This window comes from Microcaecilia unicolor, chromosome 1 (assembly GCF_901765095.1).
Source record: "Microcaecilia unicolor chromosome 1, aMicUni1.1, whole genome shotgun sequence".
Lineage (NCBI taxonomy): Eukaryota > Metazoa > Chordata > Amphibia > Gymnophiona > Siphonopidae > Microcaecilia > Microcaecilia unicolor.
Genome location: NC_044031.1, coordinates 542020503 through 542045901, shown reverse-complemented (window position 1 = coordinate 542045901; position 25399 = coordinate 542020503). Strand labels below are relative to the sequence as shown.

At 43.3% G+C, this 25399-nt stretch overlaps 1 protein-coding gene across 1 annotated transcript in view; it reads left to right on the top strand.

The window, feature by feature from the left end:
- Nucleotides 1-25399, top strand: part of VIRMA (vir like m6A methyltransferase associated) — a 341503-nt gene that overhangs the window by 246746 nt on the left and 69358 nt on the right. Inside the window, exons 15-16 of the mRNA XM_030216723.1 lie at nt 14848-15100; nt 25051-25268. Coding sequence (XP_030072583.1) covers nt 14848-15100; nt 25051-25268 — 471 coding nt within the window. The remainder of the gene's footprint in view (nt 1-14847; nt 15101-25050; nt 25269-25399) is intronic.

The following is a 25399-nucleotide window of genomic DNA, read 5'->3' as shown; positions in this document are numbered from 1 at the left end:
TTTGAGGCTTACCATCTGCCATTGTTTGCTTGCTGAAATCCTCCTTTCCCCTTGTTGACCATTGTGGCTGATAGCCCCTGCAAGGACAGTAGCACATGGGTGAAGAGTGAGGGACTGACAGTAGAGGTGCCATGCTGATATAGTTGTGCTAACAAAGCAGCTTAACTAAGGAGTTTCTTGAGGTGCACTTTGGGTGCTTTGTTTTTTTTCTTTTCTTTTCTCACTATGTGTAGAATCTCAGTTATTACTGCTAATAGCTGTTATGGCACATTGCCTCCAAGGCATTTTAGGTCTTGGGTAGGGAAGAGTCGCCATGTTACCAATGTTCTTATTGAGCACAGTCAGGCCATGGCTGACTCTTGTCCTCTGTGAGTGCGTTTATTGAATACTTGTTCTGTGCAGAACAAGACCTCATTGAAATTAGATTTGTTTTCTAAGTACGCCATTGATATTCTGGGGGTTACTGAATCCTGGTTAGAGCATCTGATGTTGCATTGGTTCAGCAGTGTCGTCCTGTGGGTTTTACCTGGGATTGGTCGTATAGAGATTTAAAATAGGGAGTTGATGTACTTTTGATTTACAAAGATTCCATGCAACTTCTGAGGGTTTTGGCTGGCAATATTGATTTGGCTGATGTTTTGGTGTTAAAAAAATATTGATCTGTTTGTTTAACAATGTGACAGCGTGATTGCCTTCGTTATTGAATTTATTATTCTTCCTGTTGATTTACTCCAATTAATACTTTTAGGTGATTTTTATTTACCTTTAATGTAGGGTGCTGACTTTGTTCATGTGCTGTTTGATACCCTTTCTGCATTGGATTTGTGTCAGATAGTGAATCAGTGTATACAAAAAAGCAGAATGGTTCCCCATGAGAGCCACACAGAACCAACAAACTAACAAAAAAGGGGAAGTAGACCAATATAGTTCCAGCACAAGGATATTTATTAAAAGTTCATCATCTGTAAACAGCGAGGTAAAAAGTGACCGGATGTAGTCCTGCATTTCGGCACCGCATACGCCTACCTTAGGAGTTGAATTACCTCAGCCAAAGTTAATAGCACAAGTTTGATAAATCAGTGTGTCCAATAATGAAAATTCAGCAACATAAGCTGTGTTCAATACACATTTTTCTTGTTTGAGTATGCATGCTGCATGAATTCTTGCATCGCATACAGCTTATGTTGATGAATTTTCATTATTGGACGCTTTGAATTTTTGAGCCTGTGTTATTAATTTTGGCTGAGATAATTTGACTCCTGAGGCAGGTGCATGTGATTCAGAAATGCAGGACTACGTCAAGTCACTTTTTATTTCACTGTTTACAGTTGATTAACTTTTAATAAATATCCCTGTGCTGGAACTAGATTGTGAATCAGGCCATACACTCAGTGGGTCACATTTTAGATTTAATCTTTGTACCCTCTGGTTGGGCGCCTTCACCTACTGTGACTAACTTGCTGATGGTGGGACAATTTTCTTTTGTTGTGTAATGTTTCCAGAGTGACTTCGGGAGTCCATTCTGGAGACTGTTCTTATTCTAAGGCAATTTGGTCATATGTTGAACCTTCATGATTGATGAATGTTTGAGCCCCATTACTAGAAGATATTGGTACTATAAGGGTTATTGAATTCTGTGATTCATTGGAATCACTCATTGTGTGTTGCTCTGGATCAGGTGGCCCCTTTGAAGGTCATCTTTATTGGTGGCTCTCATAAAAAATTTTTGCCCTGCTTTTCCTCTGCCCTAAGAACTCTTAGGTGTGAGCTTCGTCAGGCAGAGAGGGAGTGGAGAAGTAAAAGGGATATAGACACAAAGGATTCTTATTTAAGTTGAATGGCTATAAATTAACTGTAGCTAATGAAAAAAATTGCTATTACAGAATAAAGGTTCAGGAATCCCTGAATCATCCTAAGGAGCTTTATGCTGTTGTCCACTCATTGACACAAGTAAAAATGGATCAGGAGTCTTGTACTCCTTTTCAGCCTAAAGATTTCAGTGTGTTTTTTGAGTCTAAGATACAGAGACTAATTGTTTATTTACTGATTGTCGAGCCCCCCTAGCATGTGCTTTGGAAATATTGGTGGGCACTTGGGATGAGTTTTCTGTTGTGAGTACAAAGGAAGATAAGGAAAACTTAGGGTTGTGTTGTAAGACTTCTTTCTCTCATGATGTTTATCATCCTTGTCTGTTGTGTGTGATGGATGGTCTTGTTGTGCCTACAATGACTGCAATTGTTAATCAATTCTTGCAAACAGGGGTCCTTCCAGACAAATTGAAAATGGCTACTGTATGTCCTATTCTAGTCTAGGGCATTTGGGATATGATGTATTGTCTAATTTTTACCCTATTTCTACATTGCAAAAGTGTTGTCAAAAGTGATTGAGCGCTCAGTTTACCGCCAACTGAGTGAGCATGTGGATCAGACTTCTTTTTTGGACCCGTTTCTGCAAGGCGCAGAATACGGAGGCACTTGTAATGGCTACTTTAGATGAGCTACATTGTGGCATAGATCAACGTGTTAGTTATTTTTTGGTTTTTTGGACATTTCTGCCATTTTTGATACTTTGGATCATGGGATATGGCTTTAATGTTTACGTCTGTCAGCCAGCTCTGTTTAATTTGTACCTTTTTCTTTTGTGTCATTTGTGTTCTTTCGGAGTTTCATACTGGATATATATGGATGATATACAGTCCCCCCCCCCCCCCCCCATTGATGGCTGACATTTCTGCTGTGGTAGTCCAGTTGCAGTATATCTTGGATAATGCATCAGTCTGGATGAGAGAGAATCAGCTTTCACTGAATGTTGATAAGACTTAATTATTGTTGGTTACTGTGACAAAACAGTGGGTTTTAAGCTTATACACTATTATTTCTTGAAGTGTGTTTCTCTAGTTTGGCCAGCAGGTGGTGCTGTTACAGAGAAATGACTGTTCCCTCTTTAGTTAACACAGCTAAGAGGTAACCTGCAGTGATGTGGCCAGCTACTTTTAAAACTTGTTGTTCTGGGCACTGATTGGCCCAGGAGCTCAAATTCATATAGGAAATACTGGATTTTCCTCCAGTCTCAGTTTGGGAGAAGAGAGAGGTAGTGTCCTATTGTGAATTAAAAACTGGTTAAAGGATAGAAAACAGAGAGTAGGGTTAAATAGTATTCTCAATGGAGAATGGTAGATAGTGGGGTGCCCCAAGGGTATGTGCTGGGACCGCTGCTTTTTAACATATTTATAAATGATTTAGAGATGGGAGTAACTAGTGAGGTAATTAAATTTGCTGACGACACAAAGTTATTCAAAGTTGTTAAATCGCGAGAGGATTTTGAAAAATTACAAGAGGACATTATGAGACTGGGAGACTGGGCGTCTGAATAGCAGGTGACGTTTAATGTGAGCAAGTGCAAAGTGATGCATGTGGGAAAGAGGAACCCAAATTATAGCTACGTCGTGTAAGGTTCCATGTTAGGAGTCACTGACCAAGAAAGAGATCTCGGCGTAGTTGTCGATGATACGTTGAAATGCTCTGCTCAGTGTACTGCGGTAGCTAAGAAAGCAAATAGAATGTTAGGTATTGTTAGGAAAGGAATGGAAAACAAAAGTGAGGATGTTATAATGCCTTTGTATCGGTCTGTAGTGTGAAGGGCGTCAAAAATTATAAAGGGGATGGGACGAGGACTTCCCTATGAGGAAAGGCTGAAGCATCTAGGGCTTTTCAGCTTGGAGAAAAGACAGCTGAGGGGAGATATGATAGAGGTCTATAAAATAATGAGTGGAGTGGAATGGGTAGATGTGAATCGTTTGTTTACTCTTTCCAAAAATACTAGGACTAGGGGGCATGCGATGAAGCTACAAAGTAGTAAATTTAATATGAATCGGAGAAAATATTGCTTCACTCAACATGTAATTAAACTCTGGAATTTGTTGCCAGAGAATGTGGTAAAGGCAGTTAGCTTAGCGAGGTTTAAAAAGGGTCTGGACGACTTCCTAAAGGAAAAGTCCATAGACCATTATTAAATTGACTTGGGGAAATTCCACTGCTTATTTATGGGATAAGCAGCATAAAATGTATTGAGCTTTTCTGGGATCTTGCCAGGTATTTGTGACCTGGATTGGCCACTGTTGGAAACAGGATGCTGGGCATGATGGACCTTTGGTCTGTCCCAGTGTGGCAATGCTTATGTACTTATGTACCTCTTTACTGAGACCCTGTGAGCAGTTACATTTCCTGTATTCTCCAGGCACTAGTCAGGTAGTTTTTGTCTATTAGATTGTAAGCTCTTTGAGCAGGGACTGTCTTTCTTCTATGTTTGTGCAGCGCTGCGTACGCCTTGTAGCGCTATAGAAATGCTAAATAGTAGTAGTAGTAGTTTTATAATTCATACATATTCAGTTATCTGTTATTGTATGCTGTTCTTGTTCCATCTGCTTTATGGTTCACTTTTTTAATATTTTTATGACAATATACATTTTTAGTTTATTGCCTCTGCTTGTCTGGACTAAGAATCCTGGTGGTTTGTGTGTTGGGTCTGTGGGTGCTTTCTGGGAACTGTGGGACCACTAGGAGTGTGGCCCCAGTAACTAGGAATCACTGTGGATAATTTGAGAGCAGGATACTCGACCAGAGGCGGTTGGGACTCAGTTGGTGGGAGGAGGGTACTAGTGTAGAGCACAAGCGGTAGGTGGACCTGAGCTGTGCTGGGAATAGACCCTCTAAGTGGCCACGGGGTAGCTCAAACGGGTGGCTAGATGTCTCGTGACAGTTACGTCTGATGAGATTTCTGCATTTCCTTCTGAAGTTTAGGAGTGTGGTAGCTGTGTTCCATATCATCAAGCTGATCAATCCATAGACTGGTGGGTTGTGTCCATCTACCAGCAGGTGGAGATAGAGAGCAAACTTTTGCCTCCCTATATGTGGTCATGTGCTGCCGGAAACTCCCCAGTATGTTCTCTATCTCAGCAGGTGGTGGTCACACACAGCAGCAGCTCTGGCTAGGCCTCCAAGCCTAATCCTTAGGTTTTGTTGAGGCCTGGGGTTGAGGGCTCTTTTGAGCAAGTGCAAACCTGGTGGTGCCAGGTCCCTCCTTTTCTCCCCCCTCCCGCTGGCTCCGTTAAAAAAAAAAAAAAAAAATTTTAAACGTCCTTAAAGGCGTTTATTTCGACGTTTATTTAAACGTTCATTGCAGCTACTCACTGGGACACCAGTTCGTTACAGCTCGGAGCGGCAAGCAGGTAATTTTACCTTTTTATAGCGGGCAGGGGGTTCCCCGATTCTTCTCCTCGTGGCATATGGCGTCGGAGGGCGAGGGCGCAAAGGGTCGCTCCCCGGATCGCTGGAGCGCTTCTAGAGGGGATGCGGGGGTTTTACAGCCTGATTCGCCCTTGATGGGTGACAGTTTAGTGACCGATGAATGTCCCGGTCCTTCCTCCGGCGTGGCGGTTTTTCCCGCCATAAACGCCCATCCCCCGCTCCTCGCCTCCGCCATCTTGGCCGGCCACGCGGCTCGGACGGCTTCTTCGTGGGCCGCCCTTGAGGTTGGAGACATTAATGCTATGAACGCCCTTAATTTGGGCGACGGCACAAAAGCGGCTAAGTTAAGCGCCGTTCTTCCCGCGCGGCTCCTTCGCGGAGTGTCGCGCCGGACGCCATTTTGGATGCGCAGCATGTCTCTCCCCCGCTCTTGCGAGCGCCGGTTGAGGGTGCGTCTAGGGCTGTTGCCCAGGCTGCGGAAGTGCACAGTCTGGGGGGTTTCTCCCCCGAGTTTGTTTTGCTGCTGCATCAGGCTTTCCTCATGCAAAACGCTGCCCCTGCTCCCTCGTCTGGTAAAGAGGTTGAGGTTCCCAGAGGTAACGCCCTCGGGTTGATTCCCAGGCCTTGGAGGACTTTGTCTCCTCCGATGTAGATGAGGGCAGCGTGTCTGAGGTCTCCCAACGGTCCTGTGCGGATTCCTTGGAGGAGATAGATCCCCGCTCGGATGGAGCGGATGACCCCTCTGCAGCGCGGCTTTTTAGCCCAGAGGATTTGCCCAACCTGTTGTTACAGGCCATGGACACTTTGAAGATTTCCTCTCCGGAGGACGTCTCTCCCTCAGCCCCTGTTGGCTCTGCCATTATGCTGGGGACGAAGCGCCCGCCTAGAACCTTCCACGTGCATGATGCCATGCACACCTTAATTTCGGCTCAATGGGATGTCCCGGAAGCGACCCTCAAAGTGGCTAGGGCTATGTCCCGCCTCTATCCTTTGCCTGAAAGTGAACGTGAGGCCTATCTGTGGCCTACCGTGGATTCTTTAATCACTGCGGTGACTAAGAAAACGGCTTTGCCGGTGGAAGGTGGCACGGCCCTAAAGGACGCCCAAGACAGAAGATTGGAGGCGGCCTTAAGGTCGTCCTTTGAGGCGACTGCTTTATGTTTGCAGGCCTCGGTTTGCGGTTCCTATGTGGCCAGGGCGTGCCTGATTATGGTGCAGCGGGCTTCCCCCTCGGATCATTCCTTGAGGGCTGATTGGCCGGCCCTGGAATCGGGCTTAGCCTATTTGGCAGACTTGCTGTATGATGTCTTGAGCCTCAGCTAAAGGCATGGCTCAGACAGTCTCTGCGCGGCGGTGGCTTTGGCTGAAACATTGGTCTGCTGACCACGCCTCTAAATCCCGCCTGGCTAGATTGCCTTTTAAAGGCAAGCTGCTCTTTGGGGTCGAGCTGGACAAAATCGTGACCGATCTCGGCACGTCTAAGGGCAAGAAATTACCAGAGGTCAGGGCTCGGGCTAGTACTCGTCCCGGTACCTTCAGAGGACGGTTGCAGGAAGCCCGTCGGTACCGCCCGGGCAAGTCGGGCTCCTCTGCCCCTTCTTCCTTCAAGAGGAATTTCTCCCCCAAGCAGCATTCCTTTCGCAGAGACTGCCGTCCCGGAGGTGCTCCCTCCGGTCCTCCCCCAGGGTCTTGTACCCAATGCCGGGGCCTTGGTCCACGCCCCAGTGCAGATTGGAGGACGGCTGTCCTCGTTTCTGGGCGAGTGGACCACGATAACTTCAGACGCGTGGGTGCTGGAAGTCATCAGAGACGGCTACAAGCTAGAGTTCTGCCGACCCTTAAAAGACGGGTTCGTACTCTCTCCCTGCAAGTCTCCGGTCAAGCTGTGGCAGTGCAGCAGACCTTGGACAATCTGATCCGCCTGGGCGCGGTCGTTCCGGTGCCAGCAAGTCAGCTTGGCAAGGGACGTTACTCCATTTACTTTGTGGTACCAAAGAAAGGAGGTTCTGTCCGGCCTATCCTCGACCTCAAAGGGGTCAATCGGGCCTTGAAAGTGCGGCACTTTCGCATGGAGACTCTCCGCTCTGTTATAGCGGCAGTGAAGGCAGGAGAGTTCCTGGCATCCTTGGGCATCAAGGAAGCGTACCTGCATATTCCCATCTGGCCTCCTCGTCAACGCTTTCTGCGTTTTGCAGTCCTGGGATGACACTTCCAGTTCAGAGCCCTCCCTTTCGGGTTGGCTACTGCTCCGCGGACCTTTTCCAAAGTAATGGTGGTCATCGCGGCCTTCCTACGAAAGGAAGGGGTACAAGTCCATCCTTATCTGGACGACTGGTTGATCCGAGCCCCCTCTTATGCAGAGTGCGGCAAGCTGTGAACCGGGTAGTTGCTCTTTTGAGCTCCCTGGGATGGATCATCAACTGGGAGAAGAGCCAGCTGCGCCCGACTCAGTCCCTGGAGTACCTGGGAGTTCGATTCGACACCCAAGTGGGCAGAGTGTTCCTGCCAGACAATCGGATTGTCAAACTTCAGGCTCAAGTGGACCAGTTCCTAGTAGCCTCTCCTCCTCGGGCTTGGGACTATGTGCAGCTGCTGGGCTCTATGACGGCCATGATGGAAGTAGTGCCCTGGGCCAGGGCTCATATGAGACCACTTCAACAATCTTTGCTGCGGCGCTGGACTCCGATGTCGGAGGATTATGCTGTGCGCCTTCCCTTGGACCCAGCAGTGCGCAAGGCGCTGAGCTGGTGGATGCAGACAGACAAGTTGTCTGCGGGAATGCCTCTGGTGACCCCAGAGTGGATTGTCTTCACGACGGACGCCTCTTTGTCGGGCTGGGGAGCCCACTGCTTGGGAAGGACAGCGCAGGGGCTCTGTCTCCTGCAGAGGCAAAGTGGTCTATCAACCTCCTGGAACTCAGAGCCATTCGGTTGGCGCTTTTGGAGTTCATCCCGGTACTGGTGTTGAAGCCTGTACGGGTCCTGTCAGACAATGCCACGGCTGTGGTCTATGTCAACCGCCAGGGAGGTACCAAGAGCGCCCCTCTAGCCAAGGAGGCTATGAATCTTTGCCAGTGGGCGGAAGCGAACCTGGAGCAGCTTTCAGCGGCCCACATTGCCGGAGTCATGAATGTCAAGGCGGTCTTTCTCAGTCGCCATACCTTGGAGCCCGGAGACTGGCAACTATCTGCTCAGGCGTTCTTGGACATCACGAAGCGCTGGGGCCAGCCGAGCCTAGTTCTGATGGCGTCATCGGCCAATTGCCAAGTGCCGCGCTTTTTCAGCAGAGGAGGGGACCCTCGATCCCTGGGAGTAGATGCTCTTCTCCAACAGTGGCCGACACAAGAGCTCCTCTATGTGTTCCCGCCCTGGCCCATGTTGGGCAGGGTGCTAGACCGGGTGGCAGAGCATCTCGGCAGGGTAATCCTGGTGGGTCCGGATTGGCCCAGACGTCCCTGGTATGCGGACTTGATCAGGCTCTCAGTCGACGATCCTCTGCGGCTGTCAGTGGAGCAGGGCCTGTTACATCAGGGTCCCGTGGTGATGGAGGATCCCTCCCCTTTTGGTCTTGCGGCCTGGCTATTGAGCGGCAGCGTCTGAGGAAGAAGGGCTTCTCAGACAAGGTCATCGCCACTATGCTAAGAGCGAGGAAGCGCTCTACTTCTACTGCTTACGCCAGGGTTTGGCGTATCTTTGCAGCGTGGTGTGAAGCAGGCTCACTTTCTCCCTTCACTGCTCCAATTTCTTCAGTGTTGGCGTTCCTGCAAGAAGGTCTGGAGAAAGGCCTGTCGCTCAGTTCCCTTAAAGTCCAGGTAGCGGCTCTGGCTTGCTTCAGGGGCCGCCTGAAGGGTGCTTCCCTGGCTTCGCAGCCAGATGTGGTGCGCTTTCTCAAGGGAGTTAATCACCTGCGCCCTCCTCTGCACTCAGTGGTGCCTGCGTGGAATCTCAACCTGGTGCTAAGAGCGTTGCAGAAGCCGCCTTTTGAACCCTTGTCAAGGGCATCTCTGAAAGACCTGACGTGGAAAGCAGTCTTTTTGGTGGCTATCACTTCAGCCAGAAGAGTTTCCGAGCTCCAGGCGCTCTCATGTCGAGAGCCTTTTCTGCAGTTCACTGAGGCAGGAGTGACTATTCGCACAGTGCCTTCCTTTCTGCCCAAGATTGTTTCTCGCTTCCATGTGAATCAGCAGCTCTGTCTCCCTTCCTTTCGTAGGGAGGACTACCCAGAGGAGTACTCTGCTCTTAAATATCTGGATGTGAGGCGAGTCATCATCAGATACTTGGAAGTGACCAATGATTTCCGGAAATCGGATCATCTGTTTGTCCTGTTTGCAGGTCCTCGTAAGGGTCTGCAGGCTGCTAAGCCTACAGTGGCAAGATGGGTCAAGGAAGCCATTGCAGCGGCTTATGTGGCCGCAAGGAAGGTGCCGCCTATCCAGCGGAAGGCTCACTCCACGAGAGCTCAGGCGGCCTCGATGGCAGAGGCCGGATCCGTCTCCTTGGAAGAGATATGCAAGGCGGCAACTTGGGCTTCGGCTCATACATTCTCCAAGCATTACCGTTTGACTGTGGCTGCACGGGCGGAGGCCCGGTTTGGAGCTTCAGTGTTGAGGTCAGGGATTTCAATGTCCCGCCCTGGGTGAGTACTGCTTCGGTACATCCCACCAGTCTATGGATTGATCAGCTTGATGATATGGAAGGTAAAATTATGTATAATCATACCTGATAATTTTCTTTCCATTAATCATAGCTGATCAATCCATAGCCCCTCCCAGATATCTGTACTGTTTTTATTCTGGTTGCATTTCAGGTTCAAGTTTAGTCTTCAGTTACTTCAGAAAGACTTCGTGTTCAAGTTTTTTCACTTGGATTCTTCAAGAGTTGAGACGAGTTTGTGTTACAGTGAGCTGCTGCATTCCTCTCCCCCCCGTTTTACGGGGCTGGATTGAGACATAAATTCTGCCGGCACTCCCTCCCGCTTCGTGCGGCTGTAGGGCAGCTTTGTACCCCTCCCGCTTCGGCGGTGTTAGGGTCAGTCAGCTCCTCCCGCGGTTGCGGTTGCAGGATAAGCCAGATCCCCCCGCATTGGCGGGTGTGGTGTCCCTCCCCCGCTCCGCGGGGATGAGCTGGACGGATTCCCCTCCCCCACTTGTGTGGGGATGAGCTGGGTTAATTCCCCTCCCCCGTTTCGGCGGTGGTGAGCTGGGCAGAGTGTCCCTTCGTGGGTGTAATTCTCTAAGTGCTGAGTCCTGCGGATGGAGCTTTGATATCGACATACTGAGGAGTTTCCGGCAGCACATGACCACATATAGGGAGGCAAAAGTTTGCTCTCTATCTCCACCTGCTGGTAGATGGACACAACCCACCAGTCTATGGATTGATCAGCTATGATTAATGGAAAGAAAATTATCAGGTATGATTATACATAATTTTACCTTAGTCCACTCTTAAGGTTATCAATAGAAATCAAACAAAATAAAACATGGAAAAGAAAATAAGATACCTTTTTTTATTGGACATAATACATTTCTTGATTAGCTTTCGAAGGTTGCCCTTCTTCGTCAGATCGGAAATAAGCAAATGTGCTAGCTGACAGTGTATATAAGTGAAAACATTCAAGCATTACTATGACAGTCTGACAGGGTGGGAGGATGGGGGTGGGTAGGAGGTATGCATGGGGACATCAAAGCATATCATTGATATTCTAACAGGATGAGTGTGGATAGGTGAGGGGTGGGGTGATCAACAGAGAAATACAGCTTTATGGTTTATAATGGGCTAGGAACCCCAGATCCTTGTTAAGTCCTTTCTGTTGGGTATTAAAATATTCACTCATTCTGACTTCAAAGGTCTTACGTTCTTGTATGGTTTTAAAGTTACCTTTCAGGATTCTCACTGTGAAGTCACTGGTACAGTGAAAGATATTCAACATAAAGGAATCTTTCACTTGCTTATCTTCCAATGTGGTATATATCATTCAGTGTAAAAAATGTAACGAAGGATGCTATATTGGACAAACAGGCCAGATGCTTAAGACAAGATTCAATTTACATAGACATCACATGAACAATACTGGTGCCAGTAGGGTTCCCACCCCTGTTGGTCAGCATTTTACAGGACTAGGACACTGTACCAGTGACTTCACAGTGAGAATCCTGAAAGGTAACTTTAAAACCCCAAATGACCCAATCCTGGAAAAACAGGGGACTGCTCATCTAACAATCTGATATTTTGGGACCAACTCCTATCCCACTTCCATTCCATCCTTCAGTGGTAGTGCTGTTGATTTCCCACAATTTGCACATAATCAAGTGAAAGCTGAAAAAAACTTGTAAATGGGACATTACCCTTCAAAATGAACTTTGAGGTTTAGTGACAGCTACTAGTAAGTCATTTGCAAATAATTCCACTCTAAATTTCTCTGCTGCCATTTCCACTCCTCCAGTTTCAGCTCCCTACACTCCTCCCCGGGAGCTCCGTTCACTGGGTAAATCTCTCTTATCTGCACCCTTCTCCTCCACCACTAACTCCAGACTCCGTTCCTTTTATCTTGCTGCACCATATGCCTGGAATAGACTTCCTGAGCTGGTACGTCAAGCTCCATCTCTGGCCGTCTTCAAATCTAAGCTAAAAGCCTACCTTTTTGATGCTGCTTTTAACTCCTAACCCTTATTCACTTTGTTCAGAACCCTTATTTTATCATCCTCACTTTTATATATTCCCTTATCTCTTATTTGTCCTGTTTGTCTGTCCTAATTAGATTGTAAGCTTTGTCGAGTAGGGACTGTCTTTTCATGTTCAAGTGTACAGCGCTGCGTATGTCTAGTAGCACTATAGAAGTGATAAGTAGTGGTAGTAGCAGTTTTTGGGTTAGTGGCTTGATGCTAAGAACAAGGAGTGCCAGTGACAAACTACACTCCTGACATGTTTTCCTTTCCTTATTATTTTAAATATAATTAAAATGATCTTAAGACATAGTTGTAACTTTTGAATCTTTTGACTGTTTTCTGCTAAGTAGGAAGGGGATGTTGCATCTCAATTTAATTTATTAAAAGATTTTTTATACTGCCTTTCACAAGCCACAGCAAAGTGATTTACAAAAGGAATAAAAAAATAAGCTAACAATATAGCTAGCACAGTCAGGCAAAATGAGTACGGGGATGATAAGGGCAGAAAGCGCAGTCAAGATGGGCTGGAACAGGAAAAGTAAAGGTTATATAGCTCACTGACCAGAGCTATATAGGAAAACCAAAGGTTATATAGCTCAAAAACCATCACCCTCCTAATTAAAACCTGGGTAAAGAAGAAAATATGAGGTAGATGACTCCTTGGAGCAGAAGAGAATTCTACAATGAGGGAGCAAGGTAGGCAAACAGTGTGGTGAGTAGTCTTGAGGTCAGTAATCACTGTAAGTAAGTTGGCATTTTGAAAGGAAAAGAGAACATGAAGGGGAAATCATATGTAGTGGCGTGCTAGTATGAAAGGTTCTGTGCATTAGTATCTGAATCTTGAATTTAATTCATAAGGAAAATGGGAGCCAGTGCTATTTAGTGAAAAGAATTGTCACATGATCATATTTCTGGGCATTATATAAAGACTTGAGTGCTGTAATTTGTATCAGTTGTAAACGCTTTAGAAAAACGACTGTAATATCAGGATAGAGAGATTTGAAGTAGTCAGTGTGGTTAAGAATTAGGGAAAGAGTCACAGCTTAAAGCTCTTTGATACCCAGGACAAATTTGATAGTACAAATCCTAACAAATGTGCCATAAGTCAAAAGAAAGAGGCCTTCTTAAGAGGTCATCTAATGTTCAAGAAGTAGTGATCTTAAGTGAAATCCTAACATAGTGACAATGTCACACAGTGAGATGAAATGACCTTGAATGGTGGATGTAAACTGAGGTAGAGGCATCTTTCTAACTGCCCATAAGCTTCTGATTTGGCAAGGTTAAAAATACGTTTATTCTTAGTGAGCCACATAGTAATTGTGGGACCTTTTAGTAAGCTGCATTAAGTTCTAACATCAGCTTAACGCAAGAAAAAATGGCTTAACCTAGGACTCGCTAAAGTGGTCTGCATTAGTTTTGCAATAGAAATGCTAAATAGTAGTAGTAGTGTGTGCTAAATGCAGTATTTTAAAGATTTTTTTGGAAGGGGCATGTCTGGGGCAGAGAACGACCTTGGAAATGCTAACTATCTAGCATGCAGACATCACTGCCACATTAACTGGTTAAAGTATCCATAACTTGGGAACCCTTAGTGTCTCCTAAATAGGAGGTAGTAAGTGCTCCTATGTTAACTTCTTTAAATGGCCATGCGCTAATGCTAACATTAGCACACAGTCAGGAATTCAACTAATGGAAAAATGCCCGTTTTATGGCTGGTCTAGAAATGGGCTTTGCACGTGGGAAAGTCCCACGTTAGAATGTGCTAAACCCATTTACTAGCACAGCTTAGTAAAAGGGCTCCTGTGTTAGGAAAATGTTAAGAGGGCTAAGATTAGGGCTAACAGTATTAGTATAGGCCGTTCGCTATCTGTATGTTGTCAATATAGTATAAACTGCTGATGCCACAGTTTTGTGTAAAGCTAGCAAGTGGAGCCAAAAATGAGTAGTTCAGTAGTAAGCATAAAATGTTGAGGAACACTACAAAGTAAAGGTTAAGTACGATAATTAGAGGAACCAAAGGCCATTTGGAAAAGGCAGTTACTAAGGTATGAGGTAAACCAGTCTGAATTATACTAAAGTATGGTATAGTGGAATGGGAGCTATGAATATAGGTACAGTAAGGTCAAGGCATTTTATTCAATAAGATGTGTATTTATAAAGATTTTACAAATTTTGACTTCTAGAAATGTTTTAGAATGACTTGAGTAGTTGGGGTTCTGTTAAGCATAATGACCTTTGGGGATATGTGATCTTGAGGACAGAAGAAAGGGGGTTACTGGTACTGTGGTAACCCCTTACAGTTATAAAACAGCATGGAGACAAATGTCCTCTCGTCTTCTATTGCTCCTGCTTAGTGGGAGTGTCTGTGTCCCTCAGGCATAGCATTTGTATTGAAATGTATGTAGAAAATTTGGGGAATAAAAAGAAGGAAACTTCCTATGCTGACATGATGTGGTTGGTAGTTTTCCTTGTTGCTGGTAGTTGTATGTTGGTGAAGATCTGTGGTATGGCCTTGTTTGAGTCATATTTTCTGCCTTTCCTGTCATTAGTCTCCCTACTTGAATGTAGTCACATCCTTTGGAATAGTGATAGGGACTGAAGGTATATTAACAAGGGCAACCACCAGAAACTGACAGCAAAGAGATGGTCTTCAGTCACTGAAAACAACCAAAATTATGACAAATTTTCCCTTAGGCTGAGTATATCTGATTTAATTTAATTTTGGTTTCATTTATTAACATATTCAGTTCTTTGTAAAAAAAAAAAAAAAACCAAACAAACTAGTAATGATCTTGAGATCCATGACCCTTAAAACTTCTGCATACTAAGGAAACTCACTGAAATTTGAGAAACAAGATTAAGCAGAGCATGGGGGATGCTTAAGCCCTGGATTGCCCTAAACCATTTTTAAAATCAATCTGGTTTTTTTTTCTCCAGCACTTCAGAAGATAAAGAGAAGCAGTACACTGGCCAGACCGCCCGACTTCTTGGTCTTCTCGATGCATTGGCTTCAAACCGAGCTTGCAAAGTGGCTATTTTATACCTGATTAGTGGCACATGTAAAGGTGATGAGAAATACGTGGAGGTTTTCCACGAGATGTTGACTCTGATACGGTCTGCTGGCGACAACGTTGCTCACCAACAGTGTGCTGAATACGTCACATCTATTGTCCAGTCCCTCTGTGACCAGGTGCTGTAACAAATATCCTGCATGTACCTGTCCTGTCAGTATGATTAGTAATAAATAAACTGTAAGGATATAGCTCTTTTTCTTTCAGGTATATTACTAGAACATCTATGTAAACTTATGGAGCACAGATTACGAGAGGGCAAGTGATCTAGTGGTTAGAGCATTGGACTCTGTTGGGCAAGTCCTGAAACTTGGGTTACATCTGTAATCTTAAAAAGGTCACTCGTGACTCTGTAGCATCACTAGCACAGCTGAAAACCAGCATCTGACCTAGTCTGGCCCTCTTGGTTAGAAAATTTAAAACACTCATTAAAATTTGGAATATGTTAATTCTAAATCTATAAAGTACTTTGACCAGAGGTTTTACAGACTGGAGGGATCTCTGCTGTTGATGAGATCAGTTTTCTAGTTTTGCTTTCCTCTGTGATCTTATTTCTAGACCTTTCTTCTTTCTTCTTTTTTTTTTTTACTTAAATTGTAACATGTTTTTGGAATAGTGTATATATCTTAGATCTTGCCTTATGTTTTAAAAACTCATGCCTGAAACCCCACTGTTCTGTTGCCATATGGTGCAGCTGTTTTATTGCATTTGAGAGTGTGATCCTGCATCAGCAGCATCCTAATTAGTCACTTACAGTCAGATAATACTGTGATGGAGTAATCTAGAGCTTTCAAATACTTCTAAGACTAAAATTACTTTAGGAATGAGATAAAATGCAAAACAAGAAGCTTTTAAGGATTTAAGTTTTGTAATTGCCAGCTCAGTTAACAATGCTTTTGTCCCTTGTACTTGTGTGTTTAACCTGCCTTAATTGAGGCAAAAAAAAGAATGAATGTAACTTGTCTTTAAATAAACTTTTTTTTTTTTGTAATTAGAATTCCCACTTAATAACCAAGGTAAATAAACAAGAAAACAGAGGGGAAAAAAATCACCTCTTACCATAGGGTAGAAGTAGTAAATTATAACTGTGAAATGGTTCTCTTGGCAGTCAACTTTACAGAGAGAGAGAGAGAGAGTTTAGAGATATTACGTACAAGTCAGTTCTTAATATAAACCAACACTAATACTAATATTAGCCCCTCCTCCCAAAAGAACGAAACAACCCTGACTTGCTAAGAGCATACCATTGTACCAAAATATTATTTATTCATTAACTTTTTTTGTCAAATAAAATTCTCCAAATGAGTTGTCAGTGAAGGTATTTCTGTTCTCCCGATATGCCACCAAATGTTGACAGAAAATGTACTATCTATTGAAATATCTTAGATCTTAACGGGAGGCAACTCCTCCTCATATACCTTCACATCTGTTATGAACATATATTCTTTTATAATCATTTTGTCAAATTTTGTAGGAAAGGAGACTAACAAGATAGTACTAGTTGGGATCTCATTTTGAGATGACTCCAAAAAAGTTGACAGTTCAAGACTGTCAAGAGATGTCACAACATCAAGGCCACCTTAGATGCATTCATTCTTTTATTTTTATTTTTTTTTTAATTTATCATTTATTAAACCAGTTTAAAAATAATCAATACGGTATTCAACTCCCAAACTCTGGTATTAACTACTATGCAACAACAACAAATATGTAAACAACACAGTTATCTCTCCCCCCACCCACCCTATCAACCAACTAGCACCTTTCTGTTCTCTAGGTTGACCATGTGGAGAGTAAAAAGACTGAGGCCTTTCTTTTCAAATTCAGTATTTCATTCTTTAGTAGAGTCCGTAGTTTTGTCCAAGTTAGATTATTGTACTGCTGTTTATTCAGGTTTGAAAATCTCTTGTCAAAAAACTTCAAATAGTCCAAAGTACCGTGGCCTGTCATGTATTTAAAGCCCCTCGGTTTACCAAATCAGCCTCTCTTTCAATCAAGTTGCATTGGCTTCCTATAAATGAGTCACTTTTAAACTGTGCGCCCTTGTTTATCAAATTTTGTTCGGTCTTCTACCTGATAATATGCAACACTTGCTGCAATTACCATCACGCACTGCCCATTCTGCATCGAGAGACTATCTACTTCTCCATTTTCTGAATTGTAAGAATCTCTGTTACAAATCAATTCATGATGCCATTTTCTTATACCAAGCTACTAAGCAATGGAATTCCCACCCAAAGTCAATTAGATGTGTTTCTGATTACCTAAAATTTTGTAAATTGGTGAAAGCATTTTCATTTAGTGAATTCCTTGACACTAAGACCATTTATAGGCTAGTTTGCTGTTTTCAAATGAGTCTTTCTGCTGCTGTGATATTATACCTCTTATTGTTTTCTACTTTTATTTAATCCTTATTGTACTTTGTTTTAAAGTTTGATATAAACCACATTGAACCTAAACTTGTTTGGGATAATGTGGGGTATAAATGCAATAACTAACTCCTAAACCCTCAAGAACTAACTGCTGCACTGGGACAAAGTGGAAGAACTGTTCCACTTTGTCCCAGTAGTGCAGCACAGTTAGTTTGCCATTCTATGAACATATGTTGATCTCCAGAGACAGGCCTCCAGGCTAAATGCTTTCTTCTGTTTCTAAGCCTGTGCTACTACCAACCTGGCTGCTGTAATGCCCCTCCCCTTCCCCCTTTATCCATCAGGATCTACCATACGGTAGTGCAGTCTCTGTTTTTTTCTATACCTTTCTACCCAGATCTCTTTCAAGATTACAAAGACTTTATACACAGACTTATCCCAGTACACCTGGATTCCAGGTCATTTCCAAGAAATATACATGAATGTATCCTATTTGTCCACAATCCCTCCAGTGTGCAGTACCACTGATAAAATATAGCCATTCTCAGTCGTATTACTGACTGTTCCTCCCTTTCTTAGACTTTTCTCCCTATTCCTTGCCCAAAGCCTCTTCCCAGATCATCAAGTTGTTTGATTTATTCATCAGCAAGTAAAATTGGAAGCCCCCTCCTCCTTTGAGTGTTTCTTTTTGGAACAGACTCTGAAATCCTCTAGTAGAGTTTTGGTCCTTATTCAGTCTAAGATGTTCTTCACCTGAAGGTATTGGTACTGATTTTCCTGCTTCAAATTATAATGAGAAGCTTATGTACTCCTCATCTTCTAAAAAGTGTCTGTTACATTGTAACCCTAAGGTTATCCATCTAGTGAATATTTCCCTTCAAGACCCATTGAAAAATCTGATTGTATTTTAGTGGTGTGTACTGTGATACCCCTTTAGGCCTCAACCATATCCTTTTCTACTTCTTCCAAATCTTTATCCCTTGAAATGGGTTTACCCCCTCTTGTAATCCCCTTTCCCCCATTAGCCCACAACTGTCTTTGTCTGTATTATTTTAGATTGTAAGCTCTATTGTGAGCTCTGTTTTCCTCTGTTGCTACCCAGGGTTTAGGGACAACTGCTTGCTATTCTACCCATCACTTTTAATGTTTCAGAATTATCCGTGTTGTTCCAAAATTCTGACACTGTAACCGGAAATGGCGATCACCATCACGGCATAATGTAAGCCACATTGAGCCTGCAAATAGGTGGGGAAATGTGGGATACAAATGCTACAAATAAATAAACCATTGTAAATAGAATATCATCCGTAAACATTGTAATTTTTTAGTTCCTCCCTCCCCCATCTATGCACCTTCTGTACTTCCATTAACCTTTACCTAGGGGCTCCCTTGTCAGTACAAAGAGCAGCATGACCATGAGCACCCTTGCTGTGTCTCTTGGGCTAAGCCAAATCTCCCTGTATACTCCCCATTAAGAAACTACCAGGTATCCCCAATCCTCTCTAATACTTAGAACACATAGGGCCAAAACACCCTTCTCTGCATCTACCTTCTCCTTTGCATGCCACATTAAGTTCTGCATTCTTTGGATATTGTCCAGTGCTTGCTGGCCCTGTACAGACCTAGACTGGTCCTTATGGACTAGCTTGGGTAGCATCAACTATAGCTTCCCTTCTAAATTTTAGTGAAGTTCTTAAAAGTGAAAAAACCAAGAGAGAAATGGGTCTATAAGAACCACACTGCACAAGATTTTTCCTCTTTTAAAATTGCCATTATGCCTGCCATCCAGAGCATTCATGGGAGTTCTGCCCCCTCTAAAACAGAGTTAAACAACTTTACCAAACTTCTTCAGCTAACAAATCTCTAAAGTCCGTATAAAATCTGCCCATGTATCCATCTTGCCCTAGATCTTTTATTATGCGTAAAACCTCCATGGTTGAAATTAGCATGCTTAATATGTACTTATTGGATAGTGTTTAAGTACTTCTATGCCTCCCCCTGGTCTGGATACTGCTCTGGGATATATAGCTTTCTATAGAAATCACCAAAGCTTTTCTGGATTCCCTCCCCTGCTGTTTCCTCTTGCCTGTATTCATTCCAGACTACATGGAAAAAATGCCTAATCTGGAACTTTCATAACTTCTGGGTCATCAGCTGGCTTGGTTTGTTTTCCTGCTCTTATATTACTTCATCTTCATTAATTATTATTATTATTAGCATTTGTATAGCGCTACCAGACGCACGCAGTGCTGAACACCGGATACAAAGAGACAGTCCCTGCTCAAAAGAGCTTACAATCTAAATAATAGTTAGTCTCCTCCACCTGTGTACATCTAGTGGCGCTATAGAAATGTAGTAAGTAAAGTAGTAGTAGAAAAGTAGTAAGATCCTTCCTTCTCCCCAAAACCCCTTTTATGTCTTCAGCTCTTCATACCTAGCACAATAAATTTCTACTTAAGCACTGCTTTCATGCACTCCCATAATGTCCCTGGGGTGATCTCCCCTGTATCATTAAACTACAAGTATTCCTCAGTGGCTTTCCTAGTCTGATCTGAATCCTACTTATTATGTAACAGGGTGTCCTTAATCTCTAATATTTTTCCCAGTCACTCCCTCCCCAGCTCCACCTCCATGCACAATGAGGCATGGTCTGACCAAGATATACTCTGTCTTACTCCTAGCAACCCTCTGAATTAGAATCACTTTTGTAGATAACAGATGAGTGTGGGAGTAGAATTTATGAACCTGTGAGAAATGTGTTTAATCCCTTTTCCCCAAGTGTTGCTCCCTCTATACATCCAGCAAATTAAAAGTCCACAAAAAAATCTCTTCAGTCTGTCCCATCCCTTCCCCCTAGAGCTATCCTTCCTGGGGTCTAGTGTTGGATTGAAATTCTCATTCCCCCCCGACTCCCAGTATCAACATTCCCTCTGCAAACTGAAGCAATTGTCTGTAAACCCTAAAAAAAAATTAAACCTTAATTTATGTTTGGGACATATAAATTAATTATTTTATAAAGTTGCCTGGCCAGTAGCACTTTCAAGAGTAGGTACAAACCCTGAAAATCCCTCATTCGTTGAACTTTGCAGACCATGTCTGCAACTATACAGATGCCTACTCCCCCCCCCCCCCCTTCTCTTTTTGGTTGGACACTAAAAAGACTTGTCCATATTTCTAGTATTTTTCCAACCCCTCATCCTTCCGGAGTAAGTGTGTCTCCTGAATCAATCTAATTCTGTCCCTAACCTTACCAACTCTTTGAACAACAATTGGTGTTTCTGTGAAGAATTAAGACCTTGGACGTTTAACGTAACAATCTTCAAAACTATTCTCTTCCACTTCTTGCCCCCTCTCTCTGCCCTCCCCCATCTTCTATTAATGTGACCTCCCCAAGGATTATTCTGCTTCTCTCTCATATCCACCGCCCAATTCCCCCACATTAGTTTCACACCTCCTTACCGTACCTTCACTCTCAATCCCCCTTTCCTCCCCACTTCCCATTCCCTCTCTCCATCCTTTCTCCCCTTATATTCCTTCCTGCCCCCCTTAACTCCCTATGTTAAGGAAATTATAGGACAGTTATTTATGGTACAGCAACAGGGGAATAGAGTGATCAACAAGACTCTTCCAGAATGCAAAGGAGATGGGGTGAAAAATTACTCTTTTATTGTAAATAAGGTTGGACTCGACAAGGTTCCATGTTTCAGCCACAATGCCTGCCTCAGGAGTCTGTATATGGTTATGGCTTGAGGTTGAAATTGCAAGGTTGTGTGACGTGAAATGTATCAAATCAAGTCTTTTTAAAAAAAACTAATGATTGTTAGATGGCGATAATGCGGTGCAGAAACGAACTCTGGGTCGGAGGATGGTCCATAGGCGCCAAACTGAGTTTTGCTGCAGCACTTGAGTGTTGCGTTCAGTTTTGGTTGCCATATCTCAGAAAATATGTAGCAGAATTAGAAAAGGTTTAAAGAAGAACGACCAAAGTGATAAATGGGATGGAATGCCTCTCATATGAGGAAAGGCTAAAGAGGGTAGGACTCTTCAGCTTGAGAAAGAGATGGCTATGGGGGGGATATGATTGAGTTCTGTAAAATCCTGAGTGGTGTATAATGGGTAAAAGTGAATTGATTTTTCACTCTTTGAAATAGTACAAACACCAGGGGGCACTCAATGAAATTACATGGAAATACTTTTAAAACAAAGAGGAAATATTTTTTCACTCTAAGAATAGTTAAGCTCTAGAACTCCTTGCCGGAGGATGTGGTAATAGCCGTTAGCGTATCTGGGTTTTAAAAAGGGTTTGAACTAGTTCCTGGAGGAAATGTCCATAGTCTGTTACTGAGATAGACAATAGAGCTTGCCCTGGGATTGGTACTTTGGAATGTTGGTACTATTTGGGCTTCTATCAGGTGCTTGTAATCTGGATTGGCCACTGTTGGAAGCAGGATACTGGGCTAGATTGACCATTGGTGTGACTGAGTATGACTATTCTTATATTCTGATGATCTTAAAAAAATAATCATCTTGGGCAACCTGAGTCTAAAGATCAAGAGGACACCTTAGGAAGAAGGACACCACTACTACTGAAGACCCATTGATATTTGTAGGGACCCAGCATTGTGTCCTATCCCTGGATCTTATGCATGAAATCCCAATCTACTACTACTCAGAGGAGGGAAGGGTGGTGGGGACCTATAGTCAGGGCTTATAGAGGCCTCAGACCCTAAAAATATGGAGATACTTGTTGCAGAGATCAGCTTCTTATCTTCACATACAAGACTCGTACATGTTTTGCATAGGCCCTGTACCATCAAGATGGCTTCTGATGAAGAAAATATTTTTGTTTTCTTGTTCCTTTTGCCCCTCTTATAGACTAGAAGCCTGTGGCATCAAAGGGGCACATCCCTTTGGATGTACTCCTCCAAACATTCACCTATGACTGTGTGCAGCAGCAGAGTGTCCTTTTCACTGAAGCTGTAGTCTTGGCTAGATGACATCAACAGTGAAGGGGGGTAGCCGGAAAGAGTCTGGATCAGCTTGGCTTGCATATCCCTAGCACACAAACAGCCTTCTAATCCTCATGGTAGTGGTATTTCTTTGTGACCCCTACACAACCTCTTTTTGTTCTGAAAGTTTGACGACTCACCCCCTTCTTACCTCCGCTAAAAATAAGTAATTTTAATATAAAATGATTTAGCTTGTCTTGAGAGGCCTCTCTTTCATTTAAGAATACTAAAAAAAACAAAACAAACAAAAAACCCAAACCTTGACTTTTAACTTATGTTTTTTATTGGCACTGCTACCTGTGATATCGTTTTTAGACTACCTGTGGGAGTCTGAACTTTGGCAGTCTCAGGTATGAGGTATACTATAGAGAAGGTGTGGGCCAGTGCATTGAGCCAAGAACTAGAAACTGGGAATACAATTGGGGTTCACAATTTTAAATCCTGTGCAAATTCTGATCCTGAGACAGTCATTTTACCTCATATATCTCATTTAATTGTGACTGTATAAAAATATGGAAGTGTATTCATTTTCTTCCCCATCCCCTTTGAAACCTGACATACTGATTTATTTATTTATTGCATTTGTATCCCACAATTTCCCACCTATTTGCAGGCTCAATATGGCTGACAGAGTTTTGTTATGATATTGTCATTCCAGGATATCAGATACAATTAGTGATATACAGAGATTAAGTATGGGAAGAAAAAAAGAAAGTGTTAGGCGGGTAAGTATAGAAGGTGGACTTTCATAACTGGGTGGATTGGCGAGGTAGTTTAGTAAGGCTATGGGTTCTCTTTGTAAGCCTTGTTGAAGAGATACGTCTTCAGAGATTTACGAAAGTTAGTTATTTCGTCAATAGTTTTCAGGGCTGTAGGTAATGCATTCCACAACTGCGTGCTCATGTAAGAGAAGGTAGTGGCATGCATCAGCTTGTATTTTAGTCTTTTACAGCTGGGGAAGTGCAGATTGAGAAATTTGCTGGATGATCTTATGGCGTTTCTGGGAGGTAGGTCCATGAGGTTTACCATGTAGATTGAGGCGTCTGCGTGAATGATTTTGTGTACAGTCGTGCAGATCTTCAACGCAATATGTTCCTTAAGTGGGAGCCAATGAAGTTTCTCTCTTAGAGGTTTTGCACTTTCATATTTAGTTTTTCCAAATATGAGTCTTGCGGCAGTATTCTGGCCTGTTTGGAGTTTTTTGATAGTCTGATGGAGAAATAGTTTTGGACCTCAGTATTTGTCTGTGTTGGAGCCATATAATTGGATTTATCTGTGTACCCTATCTTTTAAAGAACGTGTTATTCTGCAGGAAGAGAGCGTTCTTGGCAATGGCTCCAGCACTCTGGAATAAGCTGCTGCAATTCAATATGAGGAAGGCTATATTATGTTTGTGGTTTTTGTATTGGATGTATTGTAGGTTTTTATATTGATGCTGAAACCCATTAATTTTGTTGTTCAGTTATAGTATGGTAGGGCTGCATGTCAATTAATGTTTCTAATCGTATGATTAATTGCATAAACCAGCCAACAGATGATTTTATTTTCTGGTACACTACTATAGTAATCCAGATCACGTGAGAGGTTAACTCTTGTGTTTTGCAATGCAGCATCTCCCCTCCCCCCACAGCCATCAATGACCCCTTTCTCTTCCCTCCTCCAATCCAGCATTGTCCCTTTGTGTCTGTCTTACCCCACCAATCAGCATCACCCCTTTCTCTCCCTCTCCATTCCCCCACCATCTAGCTTTGCTCCCTTCTCTCCATCATCCAACATTGACCATCTCTCTCTTCCCCCCCCCCCACCATCCATTATCTCTATATCTTTCCTCCCTACATACCACCATCATTATGTATCATCCGATCTCTCTGTCTCCCTTCCCCCCAGCAATGCCCCATCTCTCCTCCTTTTGTCACCATCCATCATTGCTCCATCTTTCCCCACCGTAATCATCCAGCATGACCCCATCTCTCCTCTCTCTCCCCACCACCACCACCATCCTGTATTGCCCCATCTGTCCCCTTTTCCTCTCCCCCTTGTTCACTCACATGGTTGCCGGGCTGCTGACCCAGTATGTCTATTCTTATGCTCTTAAATACCAAAACTGATAGCCATCCCTTGGATGACTGTTTTACTGTTATGTGAAAGTAAAGAAAAAAAAACATATAAAATTAATAGTAGCAGCGGTTAGCATTCCCTCCCTACTTACTTTCTGGTTTGTTCTGGAGCTCATGTGAACATCAGCTGATCGATCCTATGTAGTGAAAGGAAATGTGCAGATTTGGAATGCTCATTAAGTCCTACCTCTGTAAGGTAGTTGCTAGTTGCTGCTTGAACTGTTTCTTCTTTGAAATTTACATCTTGCCAGCTTTATATTGTAATACTGTGCTACTATTAGCACTATGTACATATAGCATGGGATGTTGCTTGTGGCACTTGTTCACAATGGATAGGTACCATGGGTTGAAACTTGGGAGTTGGTTATTGGCTGTTTCTGGGTATAGGTTATCATTGCCAAGAGGTAAACTTGATATTTGTTTATAAGTCACCTTTCCAAAGTTGTAAGATGCCAAAATTATGTTCTAGACACTAGTAACTCTTCTTGAGGTTTTGACATTTAGGGAAAAATGAACATGTTTCATATCATTGGAAAACAAGAATATTTGACGACAACTTGTCTGTTTCTAGGATATTGCACTGATTTTGCCAGGCTCTTCAGAAGGCTGTGTTTCTGAACTTGAGCAGCTGTCCAATTCTTTACCAAATAAGGACCTTCTCCCATCCATCTGTGATGCGCTTATGGAGACTATGTCGAACAGCGAGAGCAGCTATGCGTCTCTACTCACATGTGTCAGGACAATGATGTTTCTCTCTGAGCATGACTATGGATTCTTCTACCTGAAGAGGTATTTATTTTTATTTTAAATGCTTCTACCCTGCTTGTTTGCTAAGCAGCTACTAAAAAAAACCCCATACTTTAAAAAATTAGGGGCGAGCAATTAACGCATTAATGCTATTAACGCGTTAATACAATTAT